The sequence below is a fragment of the Typopeltis vanoorti genome, chromosome 8 (genome assembly GCF_054136105.1).
Source record: "Typopeltis vanoorti isolate ZY-2024b chromosome 8, IOZ_Tvanoo_1.0, whole genome shotgun sequence".
NCBI classification, from domain to species: domain Eukaryota; kingdom Metazoa; phylum Arthropoda; class Arachnida; order Uropygi; family Thelyphonidae; genus Typopeltis; species Typopeltis vanoorti.
The window spans coordinates 115,541,253-115,566,922 of record NC_143556.1 but is presented as its reverse complement, the minus strand read 5'-3'; the positions used below and the strand labels follow the sequence as shown (position 1 = coordinate 115,566,922).

The window sequence follows — 25,670 nt, the reverse complement described above, 5'->3', positions numbered from 1 at the left end:
GTCCCACTGTACAAACTCTTTGCACCGCTGAAGAAGACGCTGCATTTTGGCTCGGATAATGTGGGGCTTGCATATCATGGTCTCCTACCATGGAAGCCCATTTTGTCAGGCTCGACTCTGAATGTTTTTGGACAGATTCATGTTCGAGTGTATGCCCGAACTCCGCATTCAACATGTCGGTCGACGAATGGCGATTTTACATGTTATCCTTCCTAGCACCCTACGGTCACGTTCAGTGAGCGTAGTGGTCGTCTACAAATTCAAATTGGGCCATCCCAGGTCAACAATCAGTGATACCATACTGAGATGGACGCTCAGAGAGTCAACTGCAAGTGCCATGGGATGGCCCAATTTGAATTTGTCAGAAATTTGTAGAGCACATAGGCCTGCAACATGGCATCCTATCTCAACGTCTCTTTCAAACTCCGTCAGTCCTCCTCTCGCAGCCATTTCACCGGACACGGTTGCAGTGACTTGGGAGCATCATATGCCTCCTATTCATATCGACTACAAACACATGACTCGTTACATGATATGTAACGTTAATATAACATGTAAAAATATAACATGACATGTAACAATATAATAATAATGAAAAGAGCATTTTTGAAACGTTTTGGTTATAACTATATTAAAATTAATCTTTTAATTCTAAATATGTTAAAATTATAATTATGAAATGATAAAATGCAACATGTGACATTTTGGACTGCTGACTTACCCTGGACTGAAATCACCGTCTGCCAATATTTCTGCCTGTCGTCCCAAAGTATCAGCGATGTTTTCTGTGGAGTAGAGCTGCAGAGGAGAGTTATACTGAGCGTGGACCACTGCTTTCACCGTAGCTGGTTCACTCTAAAAGAAGCGGGATGGGAGAGGAAAGAAATTCAAGTATTTTATTTTAATATATTCAGTAATCAAGCAAATTATGTAATTTACTATCTACGTTTTTGACATGGTATCCAGAGGAAAATAAAATAAATAAATCTAAGAAATTCGTAATGTAAGAAATGTAACACTCAATCGTTCAAGTAATCATAAATAATTCATCTTTTTTATGGTAATATAAGACAAAAATAGTAAATCATAAAAATATGTTTGCTGACTACCAAATCATCACAAATTGTCCGCCTACACATCAGCTTTCAGTTTACATAGCCAATAACTTCTTCAAGTTTCCTTTTCTACGACACGCAGAAAAGTGAAGTCACTGAGGTGAGGATAACTTTGCCAACTTCAATGCTAAATAAACAGACTACTGTCGTAGTTCAAGTAAGAAATAAGAGTCGCCTTTCCATAACATTTGATAACATTCTCACCTTCGATAATGCTCAGATCTCTACAGAAGACCGCATCTCTCTTCTTGAGTTGACTTAAATATTTTGAGATAAGAACATCATATCAATAGCCGTCTTCAGAAAAACCATATACGCTTTTCTACTACATTTCATCATACAGCTACTAACTCTATAACTCTACACAAATTATTCCAAATCAACTCAACATCACCTCAAATGTCTCGCATTCGAGGTGATGTTTTGGGGCGATGCACTGAAACTCTCCCTAAAAATGTTTGATGCTATCCAGAGAGCAATCCAGTTAAATGGTCTCTCTCTCTCTCTCTCTCTCTCTCTCTCTCTCTCTCTCTCTCTCTCTCTCTCTCTCTCTCTCTCTCTCTCTCTCTTCTGTTTCCCCTCTACACGCACAGTCTAGTTCCAATTACTTTCCAATAGATAGTCTATTTTTGCCTTATATATCCTCTATAGGTATTTTCATGGACATTCTTCTGTTCAGGTGGCTATCACTATTTCTCATAAACCTGTAAACCTACAAACAACTACTACACACACCTGCAGATGTTTTTATTCGCATTACGATTAAATTGTATCTAATGTTTTTGAATAAAAATATCAACAAATGTTAGAAAGTGATTACAGTCACCAAGCAACATATCCTAAAATAATTACCTCCACTTAACTATTTTAGGACTATCATTTTACTATGTTTATTTAATATTTCAAAATTAACCAATTGCATGGAGTCTAACAGTGTAACATTGTATTGATTGTCCTTCAAAATGAAAAGAAATGACGCTTTTTTTAGGATGTGTTTTAAGACACAGTTGGTGTTTTTCATACGGTTTTTAAGACAAAAGATGCCTCAAAGAGCATAAGTTCGACTCCGAAACTGATTTTATGAACTGTCTTAATAACTCACTTGTTAATGATTCCTTCCGAAACTAAACATGAAATCTTCGTCATTGTGGCCATAACTCGGTATATCAAGATTATGTTTTAAAACGGATATCATTTTTCTCGCTATATTCTAGAGAGTTTTTTTTTCTATTAACAGAAAGAATAACTTGTTAAATTCGAAACGATTTTCGGCCAATATTGAGGGGTTGTCTAGCAATGTAATACGGATTTTTTTTTCAAAATATGATTTAGCCTGTAGATCTGTAATTGTATCTATTCGGTTTGCATGTATTCTTTACTCTAAATCTGCCCCTTGATTTTGGTGGACCTAGTGCAATTTACATGGAACATTAGCGAACTTTTTTATAAAGCATTCAAAATTAAATCCGATAATATATAACATTCTTTGTATAGATAAACAAGTAAAATTAAATATGTCTATATAAGATTAAATGCCGTTCTGCTTTATTAACAAAATAGTTCGATGTCTGTATGAATGAGTAAATTCTAATGTTTACTTTTAAAAATTAGCAGATTTACTTTTAAAAACTTACCGTGCCTTTTTTACTTTGCAACAGGTCTTCTCTGTAATAAAATATATATTTGTTAATATTTTATATACACACCTTGTAGGTGTTCAGTGAAATAAAAAATGCATAAATGCGATTGTAACTGAAAAACTGAAAAAAAAACAACATAAAAACATTGTTTTCTTATAATTACTACAAGAATCCAGATTCAAACCATCTATGTTCAGAACTGTGTTTTCGTATACTGTTTGTAATAATTGAAATATATAGCGTTCATCAGAATAAACAAAATATCTCCGTCATCTAGAGTTGCATTCAGATTTTTATTTTTATTTTATTTTATTTTATTTTATTTTTGAGAAGAAGGCGGTATTAGATAAACAGTGTGTGCAGGATTATTAGACAATAACCGGATATTAAATTACTTTACAATATTAATTTTTAATGCTTGATTTTTCCTGCTCAAAGAATAACAGTTGTTGAGTATTTAAGATTTAAGAGAGTCTGTAACACTAACCTCCCCCAGATATACTTCTAGTATTCAATTAGGAAATCGATTTAATTTTATAACTAACACTAGCTATCTCATTAAGCGAGCAAGAATCATTATAACTAACTTGGAATAATTTGCGGTTATCTCTATTCTAAACCTAGGGAGAAAGCAAAATTTAAAACTAAACTTGTATACGCTTCAGCTCAGGCAAATGACATGTCCTCAAAAAAAAAAAAAAAAACATAGAGAAGCAAGTAGAAAGTCTAAATCGTGAATCAGATGTTTAGTTCTGAGTGAGCAAGTAGTTAAATCCTGTGTATAAAGATATCACAAAAAGAGAAATTTGAGACATCTGTCAAAAATTAAAATATTAAAATTTTTTCCTTATTATATATGTTATTAACAAAATGTGGAAATGAAAATTTGGACAGATGCAATTTAGACAACAAATCATCTACTAGTTGACCTACAAGTAGTAGGTATGCTGGAGCTCAGTGTGTTAGCTATACTGTATACAAGATTGCAGATATCAATAATATAGTTTATTGTTTATTTATTTATTTATAACTGCTGAAAAAAACGACATGGATATAACAATAATATAGAATATTTTGCTACTTGGAAATCTCCACTGGAAATCTATCAATTCTTGAAGGCGTTATAAATGTCATATAGTGTTCATGCATTTACTTAAAAGTCTTTACTGAGACGAACCTAAGGAAGCAGTGTAACATAAATCGGTAATGAATAAAACAAGGGAATAAAAAACATCATAAAAAACATCATTTTAATGTTGTAGAAAAGGTATTTGTGAATGCGCTGTCCTTCAGAGAGTCATAGGGGACATGACTTCAATTGTAGGAAAACTGGTGAGTGTACGCAATATGAAAATTTTGTGGCTTATTAAAGAGATCACGGATTCGCTGAGAAATTATTTTCATCTTGTACTGAATGATAGGATAGAGTAATCAGCATTTCTGAGCCATTTGAGATTTCCTAAATTATCCGTGATATGGCACCTAATTAAGCATTTTCAAGTACACAAAAAAGAGTGACCGATAGGAAACAATGATTCCTAAGAAAGTTAATTCATCACACCTTAGAGACTCTGTGTTTCCAGATACGAGCAATCACACGCAATCCCATAAGTGTTTCCAAAAAAACATACAGAGAGCTGCATTCCATTAATTTTCACAAAACACCTTCCGACCATAAGCCTTTGTTAACAAACTAATATACATCTTCGGTTAGCATGGGAGGGGGGGGCACACAAAACTTAAACGCAGAATAGTCGAAACTAATCCTGTGTGGCGACGCGAAACGCTTTTCCAGTCCGATAGATAAACTTGTTTGGCTATGCAAAATTCCTATAAAAATGCTTTTTATCTAAATAGGTTATTCCATCGATGAATTTCAGAAGTAATGGCGGTGTTATGATGTGTAGTTGCTTCTCGTAGCCTGTATTAAGTTTAATGATCGTATTAGAATCAGCTGTCTTATCCTTGCTTCTGGACAGTTGCGCATATCCCGCATCGTGACAATTTTATGGTATACCAACCTTTCCAACATGATGATAATGCTCTCTCTCTCCCACACAGCAAAGAACGCAAAAACCTGATTATTGAAACCAAGCTTTTAAAGTAACATTAGAACACTGCAGTGGCCTGCACAAAGACTCAGACCTGAGCAGGATAGAACATGTGTAGGATGAACTAAATTAGGAATTAGGGAACAACTTATTGAAACTTACTAATACTTTAAAGGAACAGTGATTTCTGATATCTACTAGAAATTCATAGCATTCTTCCTCATTGCGACTACCACTTTATTACTTTCTGTTAACAAAGACGTATTTCATTTATATCTGCAAGCGCCCCATAATTTTGGTATGATATTGTAGATTAATATGTGTCCTGATGTACTCTCCCCCCCCTTCTTCCTTCCCCATTGTAATGTGCATTCATCTTGAGATATGATCTGATTTTTATCGATAACGGACTGGAAAAGCAAAATAGGAAATGTTTATTAAGACATGGGTAAAAAATGTAAGTTTTCATAATATGGAAACCAAAGAAAAAAATCTGGAAAAATAATCTGCATAAAAATACTTTTATCTAAGAAATGACATCAAAGTTTTCATAGCATGAGTATGAAAAGTTTGATGTCCTGCCTTAAATGAAAGTTGGCTGTATATATCTCTGTTCTCCAATCTAAAAGCAGGTGAGCTCGAATCTCATTGTGTCATGGTGGGATGTGAATGCCTGCAGGTGGTAAATGATTTTCAGTGGCATTGTGAGTCCTCAATCTCACTTGTTGGAGGCCTGAAGTAACTTCAAAAAAATATCGTGTTTGGTCTCCAGACCAAGGTCAGTTTTGTCGAACCCTTTGGCCATACGTAGTACTAACGTACCGTGGTTAACTCTCATTGGGGGCAAACACTATGATAATACATTGCCATTATAGATCCGACAAACTTGATAGGTAGGTACCATTGTGTCTAAAAAGTTTTTGTCTGGACTAATGTTATTCTAAATACGATCCTTATGAGTTTGTTGTGATGAAAATTGACAGCACATTTATTTTCCATGTGATAGTCTTGTCCAAAAGGCCTGAAAACCGTAACCAATATTTTAAAAAAAATTGGAGTTTGCAACATTGAAATTTTATCGATATAATTCTCCGATGCACTGCAAGCTAACTCAGTATTTCCCAATAAACAATATCTTATTATTTCTTATCACTCACTAGTGATTATGAAATACATACACAACATTCATAAAATTAACGAAAATTCAGAACCATAATTTCAATGCAACCATTCGGAAAATTATAAATAAAAATGAAGTTATTTCATTATTTTTTAATTCATTTTAAGTATTAAGTTGATTTTTATTACTGAGCTACATCATTTCCTATATTATATCATCGTCATCACCCTTCTAAGGATTTTAGGTCCAGTGTCCTCCTACCGTTTCGTTCCAACTTTTCCTTAGTGCTCTTGACTTCTGTCTTCTCCAGTTGGACGGTTTGAGTATCTTCTTGGATGGATTCGAGTTGCCCATTCTTTCCATATGGTCAACCCACTTTTTGCTTGTATTTAGACGATTTGTCTATTACGAATTCTATCTTAAGTTGTTTACATATCGCTGTGCTTTTTCTTTGTCCTAGAGTGTATAGTTGCATTTCTATGTAGAGATTTTATTTCTCCGTTTCAGTTCTTTCTTTCTTCTGTAGTTTTTATGATTTGTATACCATTTCCATATACGAGAGAAAGTCTTGCGATAACTTTGTAAACTCTTATTCTTGTGCACTTTTAACTTAGGTTTGTAAAGATTATTGATTATTCGGGTCATCTTTAAAAATTATTCGTTAATGTCAGCTTCTCTCTACTTGTGATGTAAGCATCAAAAGTGTCTTAAGCAGATAAAGTTCTCTGCGATTTTATTTTCAATCATAATTTTTCTTCGTGATAAAAGTAATTCTTTAAAAACGTTGAATTTCGTTTCATCTGTTGATATTTCCTACCCAAATATTTGGCTATTGTGTTTAACGAAAGTTTGAATTTTTGAATTTTGAAAGTTTGAAACTTTGAATTTCATCTTGATAGGAATCACATTGTTTGTGCTTTGCATTGGGAAACAACCCTTAAAAGGATAGAATTTCTCATTACTTTCCTATATATCAAAATACTGAATTTATTATATTGTAACCACTTGGAGACTACCTTAATTAGCTACTGAAAACACTTTCAAATTGTACATAAATCGTTTAATTTTCGGCTATTAAATAAAACATGGATATTTGTGGAAAATGTGAAGAATTCAGTAAAACTTAGCCTGTGGCCGATTTCTATAACGCTTCTTATATAACCAATTCAGTAACCATTGTTACTGAATTTGTCATTCAGACTTTCTTTAGGGCCTTCAGTTTGAAAATTAATCTGAAAACCACTAGGAACTGTTGTTAAACGCATGGGAGTTTTAATATATTTATGATGACGACCTGCTTAGATCCGTTGTGCGTAACCTTTCAAGAAAAAAAAAAATAATAATAATAATAAATAAATATATATATATATATATATATATATATATATATATATATATATATATATATATATATTAAATACATGAATCTCACTTCGGAATAACATGCTCATTTGAATACTTGATCATATTTAACAAAGTCGCATCTATGATACAGAAAGTGTGTTTCTTTGGGAAATTAAAAATTAGTTATTCCATTCACGTCGTTGTTTGCGCAAAGCTTACGAAAGTAAAAACTCTTCCATCACATGACTGCTTAGTGTTGACACACGCTGTCAAATTCTGCAAGTAAATTTAGCATAATTTGTTTTTATTAAGCATTTTTAAATATTTCAGAACTGTTTGAAAATTTCTTATGCATAGCTTGAAAGAGGAAGATATTTTTCCAAAAACTGATGTTTTTATTATGTCTTCGTACGTGTCTTTCGTCCACGGCCACCTGGGTGCTTTAATTTAGCTTATTAAGCAAAAAAAAAGAACTGATTAAATGCTGAAACGTCGTCGGAAGCGCTAACCTCCCACCTAAAGGAGACACCCGATATAGGTGGTTCTTGGAACGAAGCCATGACCCATTTAAGGACTATCAGATATTTTCTTCTTCGCTGTGTCTAATATTAGTCGAAACAGAAAGAGAGGCACCATGAAAATTCCATTTCGCTTATTACTGCGAAAAGAAATAAACATTTAAACTCTGTACATAAACATTCGCATTTCCGTATCTCTGCATTAAATTTTTCCATAGCAAAATATCTTCTGAATATCCTTCAACAATTAACTTATGAAACAAAACACTTGGAAATGTCTTACTCCAAATCCATTTATCTCTGTCCAAAACAGCATTTCTCCCGTTTATTATTTTTTTTTTTTCATATAACCATTTTCTTTTTACCCCATTGTGTGTGTGCTCTCATTGCGGAGGAACTTGGAGATCGGTAATGACGCATACTTATGATGAAAAGTTCTACTAGATTTCAATGAATTAAAGCACTTCTGTATAATGTTCGAAATGTATAATCTATGGGGGGGAGATAGAAGATATAGGAGATGACTTAAGACAGGTACTGATACTCTACCTTAAGTTGACTATGCCTGAGAAACATGCTTTTCTCAATAATGAGAAGAGTATCAAGGATATTTTCATCTTATTTAAGCATTTTTTTTTCTGCGAAGTACTTTATTGCAAACAACTGCAAAAATAGTTTCACAGTTTTGTGCGGGTTACTTTGATATCATCTGATACTTTTCTACTAAAGTGCGGCATGAGACAAGTGCACATTACACTGCATTATAAAAGGATATTTCAAGGATATTTATATTTCATATTCATATCTTTCTACGGAGCTCTCATTTGCCAAGTTTCGTCCCTCATCATTTCTGTTATAAAGAGACTGATTCAAATCCTATTTGTGACGAGAACTTTATTAAGATAATTGAAGAATCACAGAGTGCAAATAGGAGAAGAAGAAGAAAGAGAACATTAGAGCCAAGTACCTTCAAAAAAATTAAAACGTACAGGATCAAAATCAGAAAAATATTCAAATTATTGGTCTTTAATAGGACTTCCTGATGCAGTTTAGTCTAATATTTGATCTTACACTGTTGGTCTTTAAGCTAAATTAGATCATAGACGAACAGCTAAATCGCTTAGACATGGAAACCTTCAAAAGGCAAACAAGCAAAGAAAAGCAGCTCAGCACTTTTTTTACTTCTTTTTTTTTCTTATTAATAACATGGAAAGAAGTTTTTAGAATAAATTGGACGGTGATTATCAAAGCTTCAAATAATAATAATAATAGCAAACAAAACCTTTAATGCCTTTTCATTCTACAAAGGAGTGGGCGCCATTTTTTTTGGAAATTTTTCCAAATAAAGAATGATTTCTTAAAACGATTTCCGAAAAAATAAATCTTTTTTATTGGAAATGGGTAGGCAGCGAGCCTCCCCTTTTCGCAATCTTCGAGGTCGAATGCATTTACACAGCAAATTAGATAAGTAGCAATGTTGATAACCCTATCACACTTATTCGCACGAAATAATGTATGTTCTAAGATCGATTTTGTTGATCTGTGAGATTAGAAATCCGAATTTCTTCTGGGGGAAAAACCATGCTCCACACCGCTCCAAAGATCAATTACCTCCAGAATCGGTTTGAAAAAAAAAAAAAAAAAAGCCTTCCAAATTATTCTACTCGGTTACTAGACGCGAATCTGTGAAGCTGTTTTCTTTTACATACTAGTAATCATAAAAATTATTACGAGATTCTAAATTTTGTAATGCGTACAGTTCTCTTATTATCATCTAGTTTTATTCGTATCAAAATATAAATGCACTTTGAAAGACAGAGGTTATTTCATATATATTAAACCTAGCATAACTAAAAAAAAAAATAATAAGGTTACATTATTAGTGCACATGCATAAACAGTAAAAACACAGAGAAATATAAAAATTAAATAAAAACATGCGATGTTTTTCTGATTGTAAATTTATCGTTCAAAGTTTTTATGGTGAGTATTATGATGCAAAAGCCAAAGCCATCAACACTCGTCACTATCACGTCAGGATCTCTCCTTGTTGATATTTATTTTGGCAAAATCTTTCACCCTGTTAAATGGTATTAATATGCAAGTTTTCTGTAAATAAATCCATTCGAATTTACATTCAAAAACTGTTTATCATATGAAAGTTGTGCACCAACAAAGAATTAATAACCACGTTTTGTATCGCTCATTTTGGGGAGCTTTTCAATAAAATTATCAAATCGACACTTTTTTGTCCAGAATTTAAAACATTTTTCAGAGGTCAGCTTTTTATATTCACCGGGAATAATGTACTATCTCGGGATTCGCTATTGGAATGATCAACTCTTGAGCAACTATCTCATAAGAAAATGAAACAACAATATTCGGTAAAACTATCCCATAAACCAAGCAAATCAGCGAAGCGATGACTTTCAAATCGGCACATTAAGCTTCTTTCATACCAGAGGAGAGCCAAAAGCTATCGAAGCCTTTCTTTCCTTTCAATAAAACTACCTTCGAACAGAATTTAGAGAAATTAACAAGAGGCCTTTGGGTTCGTGTTCAAATTCTTCAAATGGATCATTTATAATGTACAAATCCTTCACACCGTCAAGTCTAATTTTTCATTTTTTTTAATTTCCCATTTCTCTTTCCAGTATATATATATATATATATATATATATATATATATAAATATATATATCCCCGTTTCTTTAGTCAGAAATTCAATTCTTACAATCCGCATCTTAAAAGTTCTGATTATTGCTTTGAAGGATTCAGATTTAGATTATTTTGTTCACTTTGTTCAAATGAAGTGTGGTTCTTGGCTATTCCCTGTGGAATTTAACGTGAATTAGAAGATGAATATTATATATAAAACCTTATTCTTCATCAGGAACAGTAACTCCCAGCCAGTGAAGTGGTGAAACGGGAATAGACTTTTGATCACAGCTTCACTTGCAAAGGGAATGTTTGGATATTATGATCTATTTATCATTTGCTTTCATGGCCAATTCTCTGCTGAATTGTCCACTGTTATTTCTTCGTTTTTTTCTAAAACAAAAATTGCCTGACTGGCGAATTCCCACATCTATGATAATTTTATTTCCACATCTTGAAGTCTATGACTGGCTCCTGATGTACACATACTTGTTGTGATATCACATCATATTGTCCCTCTATCAGTACTTTCATGCCCATTGTGTTCCGCTCACTAATTCTGTCTACATTTAATAAACAGGGATTATTTTTGACAAGAATTTAAAGAAAAACTGTCATTATTGTCTGTTTCATGATTATCTGAACGTGATGCACAGTTCTGAATTCTATTTGATGACTTTGTAAGAATTAATGTAAGAAGTTACTTTTCAATCCTATTATCCGAAGCTGACAGGGGTTATTACATAAATTATTTATTTATTTTGTTACTAGTATGGTCTGGGTTAGAATCTTATGTAGGACGCCAAGAACATTTATGAGTGTTTTTCCCAAAGCAGTGGCAGGTTTTTTTTTCTGTAATTCTAAAAATTCATTGTCTTACCCCAGCAGTACATAAAAATTGGCCCAAAAATAGAGTATACTAGGAAAGAAATGCGATGTTTCTTAAACAGGTGGAGGTCATAGTCATCAGAAAATACAGTGAGGAAGGTTGTTCCAATGAATAGAGGTAAGCGAAATGGCAGAAAATTATGGAAATTTAGTTGGGTAAATTTACAGCTGAACTGAGTATGATATTGACCAACAGGTGCTCATATTTTTACAATTTTTGAGGAACGTGAAGGAATAATAGTGGCCTGTTAATTTGAGCAGCGTCCATGAAAATAGCTATAATCAAGGCGTAAGGCAGGAACAGTTTGTGTGGAAAGCATCAAGCGTATTAGAAAGGTTTTTGATGTGCCACCAAATGTGAAAACAGCAATTATAAGGTTGTATGAATTTGGAATTTATGTAGTGTCAGTAACTGCACAAGCAGTAGCATCTTAAACCGAAGAGTGTGCAAAAGTTGGATGTGATGTTTGTGCCAGGAAACGTTAGATATATAAGTCAGTCCAAGAATAGAAATCTGATCTTGACCGAAGATTGAATATTATCACAGGTAAGTGAAGTGAGATCTTTCTTAAATGGAATGTGCTTTTGTGCAACTTTAGATATACGTTTTATCTTTCAGGATCTTATGGGAATTTCATCGACTTCTCCATAGTTGTACACATACAATGTATGCAGAAAATTATGCGTATCTACACTATATTGCAAAAATTATACAGATACCCCAAATTTTGAAAGTCGAAACTTCCTACTGGTGACAAACTACGTACTAAACAAGGTATAAAATAAAGGGTATGTGTCCTAAATAACTGCAGAGGTATACTACAAGAAATGGGATACAGCATGTGATTGTATCACAATTAGATCATTACAGTTCAATCGCTGAGATACTTCTACAGCTGCTTTCATGGACAATTCTCTGCTGAATTGGCTACTATTATTCCTTCACTTTCTTCTAAAGCTGTAAGATCAACATCGATTTATCGCCAAGCTTCAAACTTACTGAAGCAGCTTCTTTTCAACTCTTTCATTCCATCTACTTCTGTTCTTGGAATTGTCTCCCTTCCACCGTCTTCCCCAACCTACAGCTGTTCACAAAACACTTCAGTAGATTGCTCCTTTCTTCTTCTTATCCTCTTGCACCATACGCGACACTGGTGTGTTATAGGTCTCTCAACCTTTAGTGAGTGGGTCAGATAAAAAAAATTGAACGGGCATATGAGGAAAACATAGATCGGTCACATAAGGGTTACACATTCATTCCATTAGGCATCAGTAAACTCCTTCAATCAAGGGTTGAAGGCATTCGCAGTTGTGTTCTAGACCATGGAAGTGCTGTTGCATAGAAGTCTTGAGCAGGACAGAGATCGTTGTTACTACAAAGTAGACCTTCGGATTATATATATATATATATATATATATATATATATACAGTAATGAATCATGATATATGATCTTCAAATTAGAAGATCATGACCAAGAAATTGTTAGTTACCAGTATATCATACTCTCTGTTATGTGCGTAGCGTTAAGGTGTTAAGATGCTACTCTTAGTTTGAAATAGAAATCCATAAAAAATGCTTTGCTTTGATATTCTGGACAATTCAGTTGCATATGCTATGACTGTGTAAAGAAATCGACTAAGTATCAATCTACAATGCACCACGCTGCAAGAGCTGTGGGGAAAATGAGAGTGCAACGGTAGACTTGTCAGTGCAGAGTTCCTATCTGAACCTTTAATGTATCTTTACAAAGAGCTGTGGTATCAGTGAAAGTGGAATCGACTTTTGTACGGAAAGTAACTGCAATTTCGGTGATGAAAGGCAGAAAAATACCTAAATCCATTTATCAATATTCAGTGAAAAGTCCATCCAAAAAAGTGGCATCCTATTGTCGCTCTGTCAATTTGTAATCGCAGCCAAAGATGGCCCAGTAAAGAGTTTGTGAAGATGAAGGTTTTGGTACCAAGTGTCGTAATAATTTTTTCAATGTAGGTTATTTAAAGAGAGAATCATATCTAGAATCATTTAAAGAATTCAGTGTAAGAATTAAGTGCATCTATTTGCTTTAATGAAAACAACCACATTCTGGATAACGGTATGTGGCTTATCATAGTTCTAATCGTAATCAATGCGTTAGAGAAGATTCTTAAATAGAAAATGTTACGTCCATACTTGCAAAACGTCCACAGTATTGTAAAATTCAACATGACAATATCCTTCACACACAAGACATTTATCGTCATGCAACCAAATAACCTGTTAACTTACACATATTGCATCCCATAATCTTCTACACGATAACCGGAAACAAAAGATTCCCTGGAAGGACTTTCGACATTGTTATTCGATGGAATTCTTAGGGTTAAATGTTTTCTTGCTGAAAAGTAAAAGGTTCGCTTTTCAGTTCCCATATTTAAACCTGTTAGCGTAAAGTGTTCATGTGCAAAATAGAGACCGTTTTTTTAAATAATTTTTGACAAATAAAAATAAATCAACTTCCGATATGGGTTTTATTTCCTGATTAAATATGACAGTAGTATTTCCATCCGTTCATTATTAGTTTATCATTTACGCGCTTAGCAATTCACCCAACATGCTTTCAGTTTTTCCTCGCGGTTTTCTAAAATCAGGAAATATGAACAGTAGAATACTTTCTTATCTTAAACTTTTAAGATACAAATAAGAACGAGGGCAAGATCTGATTGCTTATTATAAAAAAAAATATTCCGCCCCAGCAAATAATAATTTGAATTATCCTATTGGTCCCCAATTATAACAACTTATTTGTTATTGGGAGTGGCTCATTTGTTGTCTCCCGTCCATTTTTCGTAGGTGGAAGACATTAAACTTATCGAACATTGTAAAGTATTAATATATTAGTACATGGGCGGGCGAAGGATTTTTTTAAATCCTATACATTATATAATCCGAAAACCTATTCTAGAGACCAAACATTAGAACTGTTTCAATTCAGAGACCGGTAATAAGCGTGACGATAATCTCACAGAGGACGATGAAATTCATCCCCCACTTAATGTGAGTCACGAACATTCATGCCCACGAGGGATTTGAAACCTTGTCAAACATAGCGACTGAAATATTAATTCGATATTTTGTCAATCGATGGCTGTTTATTAACTGCGCGTTGATTTATTCTTACGCTTAGAGAAAGTTTGTGTTTAAACGGACAGGAGAACAATTTTTTTTTCCCAACATTTCTTTCATACCAATTGTTTTACGTGAAACATTTTTCTTTCCGTTTTTTCTCCTCGAATCTTGAACACATGAAAAATATACACTATGTTTAAACAAGCCTTGGTATACCCCTTTAGAATGAGATGTACTTGAAGTTATAAGTAGCTTATACCGCTATATAAGAAAAACATCTCTAGAGTTGAGTATACATATGAATAATCTTAATGGAAGGGAGAAGAACTCACCACTTTGAAATGAGTGTTAGCATAGAATGCCATATCATAGTGTGGTATATTCCTTTAGCACTTTTGGTAAAAGATTATATCGCCCAAAAGCAACTGTAGGCAACATCATTAGACGATCGAAATGCAACGGTCCCATTCCACCTCAGCCTGGAACCATACAAGAAGATCCAGGAAACAAAACCGAGACCAAAGAGTGCTCTGATGGGTGGTAATCTCAGCCTACAATGTGGAAAAGGTCACTTAGGACACTTAGAACAAAACAAAAGTCTAGATTTATTCAGGTTTGCAGTTCGGTAGACACGGTCATAGTTTCTGTGGAAGAATAGCTACACATAAACCAAACATCAATCACGACAATCAACGTCATCTACTATACTGATGGAAAGAATACCATGATGATAAAGAAATGAATCACGCTAAGTTCTTCCCCAGAAGGATGGCGAATGCTGGTATTATGTTGAAGAACACTTCATGTCCAAGTAAATCATCCGAGCTGTGAAGCGAAAGTGGAGCGATCTAGAGTTGCTTCTCTTGGCATGAACGAGTTTAGTGGTGATCCTGGATGGGTGAACGCAGTGGGATATGTAACATTTCTAGATAAATAATGCAATGATTCTTATATTTTGGCACTTGTACAGAACAGAGCTTTCGTACGATAACGCTCTATTTACTGCTGTTGCAATAAGGTTTGAGAAATACTGCTTCTTCTACTGCTGCTTCCCAATAATACAAGAAGTGGTAGCCAATCTGAGGGGCGAATTGTCCAAAATATGATCACAGTCATAGGAGGATACGCACGCACACACAGTGTTGAGATATATACAACTCGAATTTGTCTCATATTGCTGCAGTAATACTTATTTCAACATTTTATAACCAGAAGACAAGAATTTATTAGATTCTGTATGGTAACTTGTCATTTATTTAATGAATTTTTTTAATTAAGCCATGCCCAGAGCAAGAGTCTTTAAATATGACAGACAAAGGTGTTGAAAAACACGTCAGATTTTAATTTCCTATTTTAATCTGACATAGTCAGATTAAAATTAAAATTTCCCATTTTAATCTGACTATGTCAGATTAAAATGGGAAATCTTGAAGAGATCTTGGCTAAAAATATGACTTTTGAACAAATTTGAACTCCATGTAGTATATCGTCGTCTTCACTGTTGCTGAAACAGCCTTCATGATATTGTGTAATCTGTAATTATAATGTCGAGTTATATATATATATAACTGTGTATGATATGTCATCATGGCTTATAGGTTTATATATAACATATTAAAGAGAAGAATTGAAGGCAAGCTAAAAAATGAAAGAAACGCTGAGAAAAACGCGTGGTTCAAAAAATAAATTAAATAAATAAATTAAAATAAAGAGCTGGGTGGGGCTGAACTATGCAGAAAGCAGCCTAAGAAATATGAGCTTATGAAGATCCATAATAGCCAACTTCCTGGACGGAGTTGATATTTGACAGGACAGGAGTCCCGATTTCATCCCAATAGAACACCTTTGGGATAATCAGTGCGGTTAACTGCTGCTTCCCAACTAGCATGACGATTATATAGCATATAGTTGTCATGTTAAATTTGTCCAATTCTCGATTTTCGCGAATGAATTCACGTGACAAACACACTTTTTGAAAAAAAAAACATGCTCGTTGATAATTCAAGGCAATAAACATTTTGATTTTGAAAATGTACGCAGACTTCCAGAGAGTGTAAGGATGCATATGTTTTCTACAAGAAGTGACGTGAGTTGGAAAAATCAAACTTTTCAATCTCATTAACAATGAAAAGAATATCTCTCTGGGATTTTGATAGGAAATATCTGATTTCGAATAAGTTGAGATTTTTTCTTTTCCATTCAGGGAACTCATAGTTATAGAAAAAATAGCGTTCTAACTGATAGCGATAAAGAAGACAGAACGTGCTCTAACTGACAAATCTGCTCCACGAGAATGAAAAAAAAAAAAAATGGGCCATGAGAAATTTCCATTCCAGATTAAAACGCTTAGGTCTATCTTGTTTACCGAGTGGACAGCATCTCCATTCTTCACTGAACAAGCCGAGGGTTTGAATCTCACTATGGCAAAGATGTTTATGAATGCCTTTATGGTAGATAAGTTTCATCACTCACTGTTACAGCCCACCACCCTGCTTACCGAAGGCCTAAAGTTCCATTCTCTCTCTCTCTCTCTCTCGAGGAACTTTGGAGAAGTAAGATTTCCAAAATATCTAGCTTTTAGCAGATGTGTAGGAACACTTCGGCATTGGGGAAGATGCCAAGGGCGCCGTTGTGGGAAGGATTTTTTTTTCATTTTTATCAATTTTATATATTTATTTATTTATTTTTTACATAGCCTGGAAACCCTACTCTAGAGTACAAACATGGAACTCTTTCAAGCCTCTTCAGGCCTCCAATAAGCTGGACGGTGGTCTTACACCGGATGATGAAATTTATCTCCCACCTAAGACAATCCCGAACATCTAGGCCCACGGCCGGTCCCGCAGTTTGCTGCGTGGAGAGTGGGTACGCTAACCACTGGGCCAATCATGCTGGTAAATTTCTTATATATCCCATCCCAATATAGGTTGCAAACCTATTATGCATTAATATTTCTCCGGAAATGCTCCTCTAGAGACAAACATGTAATTTTGTCAAGCGACATTAGCCTCCAGTAAGCAGCGTCGTCATATTCACAGCTCATGACATTCATGAACATCCATTCCGGAGCGGAATTCGGACCTACAACCTGTTGGTTGGTTGGAGAGTGGAGGCCGATATCCACTTAACCAATCAAGCAACGTGCTCCAGTTACCGTGAAATAGAGTGTTCATGTTGTATAATGGTATTAATCCAGTTGTGAATTTATGCATCAGTATGGTAGTAGTATACTGTAATATTTTGCAATGCTGTTGCATAACTGACAGCAGGGAGAAAGTGTGAAAAAAACCAATGCATGATGCCTATAAACTACATGTTTGCTACTGCCCAGATTGCTTGTTATCCTGGATGAAAGGATTTGTAGGAAGAAAACTCTTCCAACGCTGTATGAAAACTATAACTTTTCTTTCACTGTTTTACGTTAAGAATAAATGCACAGTCCCTTTACATAATATTATTTTCTACGATAAAGAGCCAAGAGGCTATTTTTCCGGCGGCGTAAATTATTATGTTATCCCCTTAACATAATATTTTTTTTGTTGTTGTTAATGAATAAGGCGAACGGTACTCCAATGATGGTATTGCTGTGAAGAACAGATAAACCAGCCTTACGTGAATCATGACATACCCACTACAACTTCCAAACGCTCTGTGTTCAAGTACAAAAAATATGTCACAAAGAGCAAAAAATAAATAAATAAAATAAGGTGATAGCCAGCACAATTACAACTGTTTCTGTTTTAAGCCACATTTCCTAAATAATTTTCAATTATTCTCAACAATTCACACTTTTTTCTTAATCTCCCGCTCTTAAAAATAGGCATCATACTAAAACTTCCTTCAAGCCCCAGTCATAGTATGCAGTGTAAATAACAATGGCTACATAAAAAAAAAAATCTTAAAATGAGAAATCAAATTACATTGCAGGCATTTTACTTTGCGATTATTCCTTGGTAGCAGAAGTTGCTTAGTGCTGTGCATAAAATAAATTAAATCCTGCTATTAACAGCAGAATTTTATTTTATGATAACCCACGATGAAAGATTGCAAACTTATAACACATTAGGGCTGTGGATAGACGGCGAGTTAACCAGGAATCCTATTCTTCATCCCACATCAGCCTACAATAAGGTGGTGCCACAGTGGGCAATGAAAACAGCCCCTGAATTTTCGATAATTTTAACTCTATAAACCTCAAAAGAAGCATAAAACTGAGTGCAACCAAAGAACTAAAAATCCGTGCGCTCCGAATAGTGTTTTGTTCGGCATTTAAGATCGCGTCCAATATGTAAAATGAGTACATACAAACACTCCCAGTTTTTAAACATGTGCGATAAAATGAATTTCTTTTAAGTTTTTCCCTTATCCAGCTTTCCTCATTTGCTGTTTAAAAATTCTAATCATTCTTTAGTGAAAAGATAATAAATTATTTATAAGAAGTGAGTTCAAGCATAAAACGACTTACATTTCTTCATTTGAATCCCAGTGTTACAAGAGGGAAATGTCTTCTTTCCGTACTGTAGTAAGATCAGCTGTTAAGTATCACTAAGCTTGATGTCGCTTCCCTATCCGCTGTGTTCTTACTTTCTCCCTCTTTCTCCTCCCTCCTCTTCTACGCGCTGCTATAATTCACGTCACATCCCGTGACTTGTGTAGCTTTAACCTTAAAAAGCTCGTGCCAGATTTTTTCCCCGAGTGCTCCGTTACCTGTTACGTGATCGCAATCTTAGTCATGTGACTTATTAGTAAGCACACGAGCTCGAAGCAGCCCCCCCCCCTCACACATTCCTAAAAGAAAACGAAACTGCCCTAAGTTTATTATTCTTTTAAGTGGCGTGTTTAAATTACGTTGATGAGGGAAGAAGAAATTCCCAAGTCTTGTTTAAAAGTCGAGTCGACCTCCTTTTCCACTTTCTGCCATCACGATGACTCATACTGAAATAATAGTTTAATTTTTAGAAGCTAATACCAAATTCTAACGCAATAATGGCCACACACATAATATTGATTTTTTTTTAATTACAGAAAACAGGTAATTAGAATACACATATCTGCTTAAAATTTAGGGGATTTCGACTCACTGTTTTTAGACCAAAAAAGCATTTGTATATCAGATCTGTATATTCCACTGAGACAGAATTGTCTGGGAAAGTCTTTAGGTGTTAAGCTATCTCATCTGCCAGTGTTAGATCACCACTCTGCTTACGAGGCCTTGAAAAACAATGCTGTCTCTAGAGGCAGGGGAACTGGATTATATAACCCTTAACTCATCCCACGTTAATAAAATTTACGATAGGTTTAACTTAGGTTCGCAATAAATTACAACAAAATTAAAAAAAAAAAGTAAGAGGAAAGTCAGTTAGTTATGTTCAGGCATTCAGAAATAATAATAATAAGTTGGGATAATTTCCAATCATTTTTTTAAGAAGGAAAACGTTTATGGTGAAAAAAAACAGGACAGAAAAGAAAAGAGAAAAAGCATAATATGAGCTACCTGTAGATCATGTTATGGTTAACAATAAAGGCTGTAATAAAAATCCTTAAAACTGGTTCAGTAATAAGTAACAGTTCTACAATGACTGCTTACCATTTCGCATGGTTTATTCCAGTTGTATAATTTAATAAAAGTGAAGCATAATTAGTCGCTAACTGTAGCATTCAAAAATCACTAGAATATTACTCGCTGAAAGTGTTATGCAAATAAGAAGCATGACACATAAACCAACATAAAAAGAATGCTAAAAATTCGGAATGAGCGGATTGGGAATAAGAAATAAAAAGTTAGACACCGCGATAACATCAACCAGGATAATCCTTCATTTGTTTACGCAATAAACTGCCACAAGATAGTCTGTCTCTCTCTTTCGGAAAAAGTATGCAGCTCATTTCTTTGAAGAAAGGAGCGTAGAAGATTTTCACTAAAATATATCCCGAAATGCAGTTTTTATTCGCATTGATTAATCTAGCATTTTACAGATATTAAGGCTTGATATTCGATATAAGTTTATTTTAAAAAAAGTGTTTGTTTCTAAAATTAAAAAAAAAAAAAAAAACTTCCGCTTAGTCATATTATTGCGTTTTTGTTACGATGATAAGAGCAAATTGTGAGAAGGCACAGCATGCGATTCGTGCAAAAGATTCTAGTTATGTCGTGTCCATAATACGCTTTTCAATGAAAGCGGGGGGGGGGGACATAACCCTTGTGACAATAAGGAGAGAGAGAGTATTGTTATATTATAAGGCAGTTTTTAGCAAACGAAAGACAGTATAAAATACCGTACAACATATATAACACACACACACACACATATTAATTTATGGATGAAAGCGAATTCAAAAAGAAATTCAACGTTGCTTTTAATTTAAGTTATTTTAAAATCAAGGTCTCAGAAATGAACAGGGAACCAGAATAGAAATACAATGCATCTTACGACTATGGGTGGGGCTGCAGTACATGAGGATCGGTAAGCGATCCGAATGCAAATTTGCATTACATGGCTGGCTGATACCGGCTGACTTGTGTTTCTCGAATGCTAAAATTCTAAAGAAACGCCAGGAAAAAATCTGCAGAGGACGTATGGGAGGGTGTGATCCCCGGCATGCTGAGGTATGGTCTCGAGACATAGAACACGTAGAGCGTGTGTGCATTTTATTGCTCGCTATACGTCTTGGGCATTAGTCGATCTTTCTGTAAGAGAAAAAGATATATCTGTATAATCCCTTATCATGATTTCGTTTTACATTCAGAAGAGACACGAATGCCTGCCAAGTCCACGCTTCAAAAATGATTGAAACATCAAAAAAACTTTGAAAGGGATCAGTAGTTTAAGACAGTGCTTCCCAAATTTATGGATGCCAAGGCCCCTTTTGGACAAATTAAAATATTTCACGGCCCCCATCGAAAAAAAATCATAATATAGACATATATTATTGTAATTTTATTGTATTTATATTCAACATACTTTATATTCAACACTTTGCGTTTGTAATATTTTTTGTGTTTCTTATCAATACCTTTGAAATGAAACTTAAATAAATAAAAAATAAATAAAAATTAAATACCTTTCTTTTAAGAGTAAAAAAAAATCAACTTAGTCTTAAAACATTTTAAATTTGTTTTCATTATTTCACGGCCCTCAACAAAACTTACGGCCCCTAAGGGGGCCGCGGCCCACAATTTGGGAAGCGCTGGCTTAAGAGATGCATACAACAAGTGGATGCATGCATAACATACAAACATTCCCAGTTTTTAAAGATGTGCGATAAAATGAATTTCTTTTAAGTTTTTCCCTTACCCAACTTTCCTCATTTGCTGTTTAAAAATTACAATCATTCTTTAGTGAAAATTTAGCAGTACTAAATAAAATTCGCTCCATTAAAACAAATACAAATACTCCACCCAGAGTCAGTATATTCGCCTTTTATTTAGTGCTCTTCACTAAGATTTTCACTAATTCTTAGTCAAGTTAAGAATTGCTTAACTTGATTAAGATAGGATGAAAATTATTATTTAAAAGCACGTATATTATTTCTACTGGACAGAGTTTGTATTTCTCAAGTAGTGCACTGTCACGTAACTTATGCTGAAGATTTGTATTTTCGCAAATTTATAACTGCTTTCCAAATCTTTCAAAGCTTCAAAAAATATCTTTTGTATTTTTATAAATTAATGTCCAATATTTATTATTATTTCTTTTGATCAATTTCATTGACAAGCTGATGCCTTTTTGCTAAATTTCTTCATTATTTACAATTATCTGTCTGTCGTTACCAACAATATTATTAATTAGCTTACGTCATGTTGGCAAATTCGAATCTGTCCACCGACAGATATTGAAAGTCTTCTAATTGAACTACATTTGACGTCGTCTAGCAATTTTCAAATGTAAACATTACACCTTTATGTACATCTGGTCTATCGGGCTGGTAATCGTCCCTTCAGTCACATTTCCGTAAATATATTATCTCCGCAAAACGTTTTTTCTTTCTTTCTTCAAACAGCAAGACAGTATAGAATAAATTAATCCTCTATCGCCTTTTATTCCCTGTGCATTTATAGAAGTGGTGTTATGTAATTAATTGGAAAACAAGGTATAATAAAGTTATTTTTAAACGTTTAAAATTTTAAAAACACTAACTTTAAAATAATTCTTTTGAAAGTAATACATGCACTAGTGAAATATGTAAAACTTAAAATGACAGCTGTTTTCTTCATCATTTGATTTAAAAAATACTACAGAGACAAAGATAACACACAGATTTCCATAATAATTCATTATTGTTGGAAACTTTGTATCTTAAAAAACTGTCATTTTTAAGATACAAAAATTGTATCTCAGGATCTAGTCACCCTGCCCTCAAGCAAAGTATCACAACAGAAAATGAATCAACCGATCATTCCAATCTGATCCATTTTCCGATCATCGAAGGTTTCGCAGCTTGCAGTTGAACACTTTGAATTTATCAAACATGCAGTGCCGCATCCCACATTCTGGGGAAAAAGAGGAATATACTTATTTTTATTTATTTATTTTTCTATAATCCGGAAGCCCTGCTCTAGAGATCAAATATGGAACTTTTTCAAGCACTTCTGGCCTTCATAGAGGGGGGGATGTGGTCTCACACAGGTAATCAAATTCATTTTCCACTTAAAGACAATCACAAACATTCCTGCACGTTGCGAGATTCGAAACCTCGGTGTGTTTATTTGGAGCGTGTACACTAACCGTTCGACCAACCAGGCCAGCAACCAACTATGAGATACCCGAAACGAACACAAAACATAGCACAGCATCTCAGAATTGATACCTGTGAATATTCTACCCATAAATCATCCAATGTTATCTAATGGAGTTAGTTCCAGGCTAATCATCTCTCAAGCCCATCAAATTACCAAAAAAGAGCCTATTCTCGTGTTACTGCTTGGTCGTTGGAAACCTCCAGCTGCAGCATAAGCGAACAGCTTTTGAAGCTGGCCTTGGATACACCGATATTAACGCCAAATTAACCATTATATGTTTGTTTCTTCGAAGTGGCTTTCTTAAATGTACACTGTCTCCATATCACAGTAGTGACATTTCGTCTTCCGTGTTTTCCGCTTTTCTCCATAAAAAAATAAAATAAAATAAAATAAATAAAATATCGGGTGAAAATGCAAACCGTGATAGCCAAGTGTGATTGAAAGCACGTAATTAACAGACATCACTAGCATCCTAATGAACATTGCATCATAGCCTTATCTGTCGTAACTGCAACCTATATATACTGTATAATTCATTTGTGACAGAAGAGGCATTTTTATTATTGAGATTTTGTTGTTGTAGGAATTCTAATGTATTATGATTCCACTCGCTGGTAGAATATCAATCTCATATACGTAACCCTATTGATTCTTTAATGAATAATTTCACTTTTTTTACCTTAAGTTACTTTCAACATAAATTAATTTTGGGTTTATAATTCTAAATATCACTTTAAAACAGGAAAATAACTCTAATACTAAATAATGCGTATAGTAAAAATAAGTGTAACAGTAGCATTCAAAGGTGTTCAGTTGTAGCATTCGAGATGCAGATTTCTGTTATATTTTAGTATAAATTTAACTGTGTGATCTCATCTGAATGTTAATTTAACTATGCGATCGCAAATGTTAAATCGCCCTGCTCTTATACCTAACTGGAGTTGACATTCAGTGAATATCGTGTCAAGTGAAAATTTAATTTTAGCAAGTCGTTTCATTAAGTTAAGAAGGAACTCTTATATTTTCTGAGATACAACCTGTATCTTGCTGAGAATTTTAGAATTAGTTCGCTTTTGTGACATAAATGAGAAATCATGTGATCGAGAATGTAAGGTCATGAGATAATTTTAGAATTAGTTCGCTTTTGTGACATAAATGAGAAATCATGTGATCGAGAATGTAAGGTCATGAGACAAACTTATGATCTTTTTAATAAATTCCATTAAAAAGAGGGCGGAGATAATCTCTACTTCTTTCTATATAATATAACTTTACTTGCAATGGCATTTAGTTAAAAGGTTGTTTTAGATTAGATCTTGTTTAGTTTAAAATAAACAGTTCAGGTTCAGAACCAGCTAGGAAATGAGCTGTAGTGATTCATAGACCACTATGAATCACTACAGCTCAACAAGCTGGAAAGGAGAGTAGATAATAGCCTCTCGTCGTATTTAGGGGAAAACAATATTGAAAAATAAAATATTTACAAATATTTTTCAAAACGCTCAATGTACCATTAAAAATAAAAAAATAAAAAAACATATAAAAAATCATAAGTTAAAACTGTACCAGCATGGCATGATTGTGTCCTAAAAGTTTGCAGCTTTGATGCTAATCACTAACTGAAAGAACTTTTTTCTCTCATTCGATTCGAGAGTTAGTCGATTTTGACAGAACTCAAGTAGGTTTTTTTTTCTTTCAAACGAAGGGTGTTAAACCCCAAAATTTGAAAACATGCACACTTGCAAGTACAAATAACTCAGATGAATAACGAATGTCGCCTTCCGACTAGGGCATCGTTGCAGTAATGCACCCAACTCGGTGAGCAAGAAGGGTGGAGACAGACGGGCTGCTGATTTTCAGAAAGTTAGTACTAAAATAGTACCATCTGCATCTCTCTTTGGGGATGAAAAGGCATTGGAGAATTTATTTATAAATTAATGCGAAGTTTATTAATAACTTTGTAAACAGTAGCATCAGTAACTCATTTCAGACATGACGCATTCTTGATCGTAGCTAGAATTTCTGACACTTTCTCTAGTAATGTATGCGCAATAAGTTAAATATCTTTATATTGGCTGTAAAAAGTATACAAACTGAAATATTTGTGCTTTAGAATAACTTTAACGGATAAATTCTCCCCTTGCCTAAAGTTATTATCTTTCCCCCGACTCCTTTTACGTGTTTTTCTTTCAACGTGAACAACCGCAGTAATCGTGACAAAACCTCGACATGATTGTTCCAGTCGACATCTATTCAATTTTCAATAATGACAGAATGGCGATTATATATTTTCCAGAATTAGCGCAAATATTAGTCAGCTTTCGGGAAAATATTATTATATTCATCTTAGAAAATGGTATAAGAAAAATTACAGCATGATAAAGTAAATTTGCTAAAAAATATTTACAAATAATCAGGTACTCATGCTACATTGCTTGTTAAAATAAAAAAATAATAATATTAAAAATAAAAAATAAACTAAGAAAATCT

At 34.0% G+C, this 25,670-nt stretch overlaps 1 protein-coding gene across 2 annotated transcripts in view; it reads right to left on the bottom strand.

Moving 5' to 3' along the window:
• LOC150104299 (uncharacterized) overlaps positions 1-25,670 on the bottom strand; it is an 83,302-nt gene that overhangs the window by 37,961 nt on the left and 19,671 nt on the right. Inside the window, exons 1-4 of one of the 2 annotated variants that reach the window (XM_090396281.1) lie at positions 18,906-19,051; positions 13,601-13,709; positions 2,750-2,780; positions 722-855 (exon numbers count right to left, since the gene is read on the bottom strand). In XM_090396281.1, coding sequence (XP_090252407.1) covers positions 722-855; positions 2,750-2,780; positions 13,601-13,709; positions 18,906-18,915 — 284 coding nt within the window. In that variant the 5' untranslated portion in view covers positions 18,916-19,051. Of the gene's footprint in view, positions 1-721; positions 856-2,749; positions 2,781-13,600; positions 13,710-18,905; positions 19,052-25,670 lie in introns of those variants that run through there. The other variant, XM_090396280.1, reaches the window with a different exon arrangement.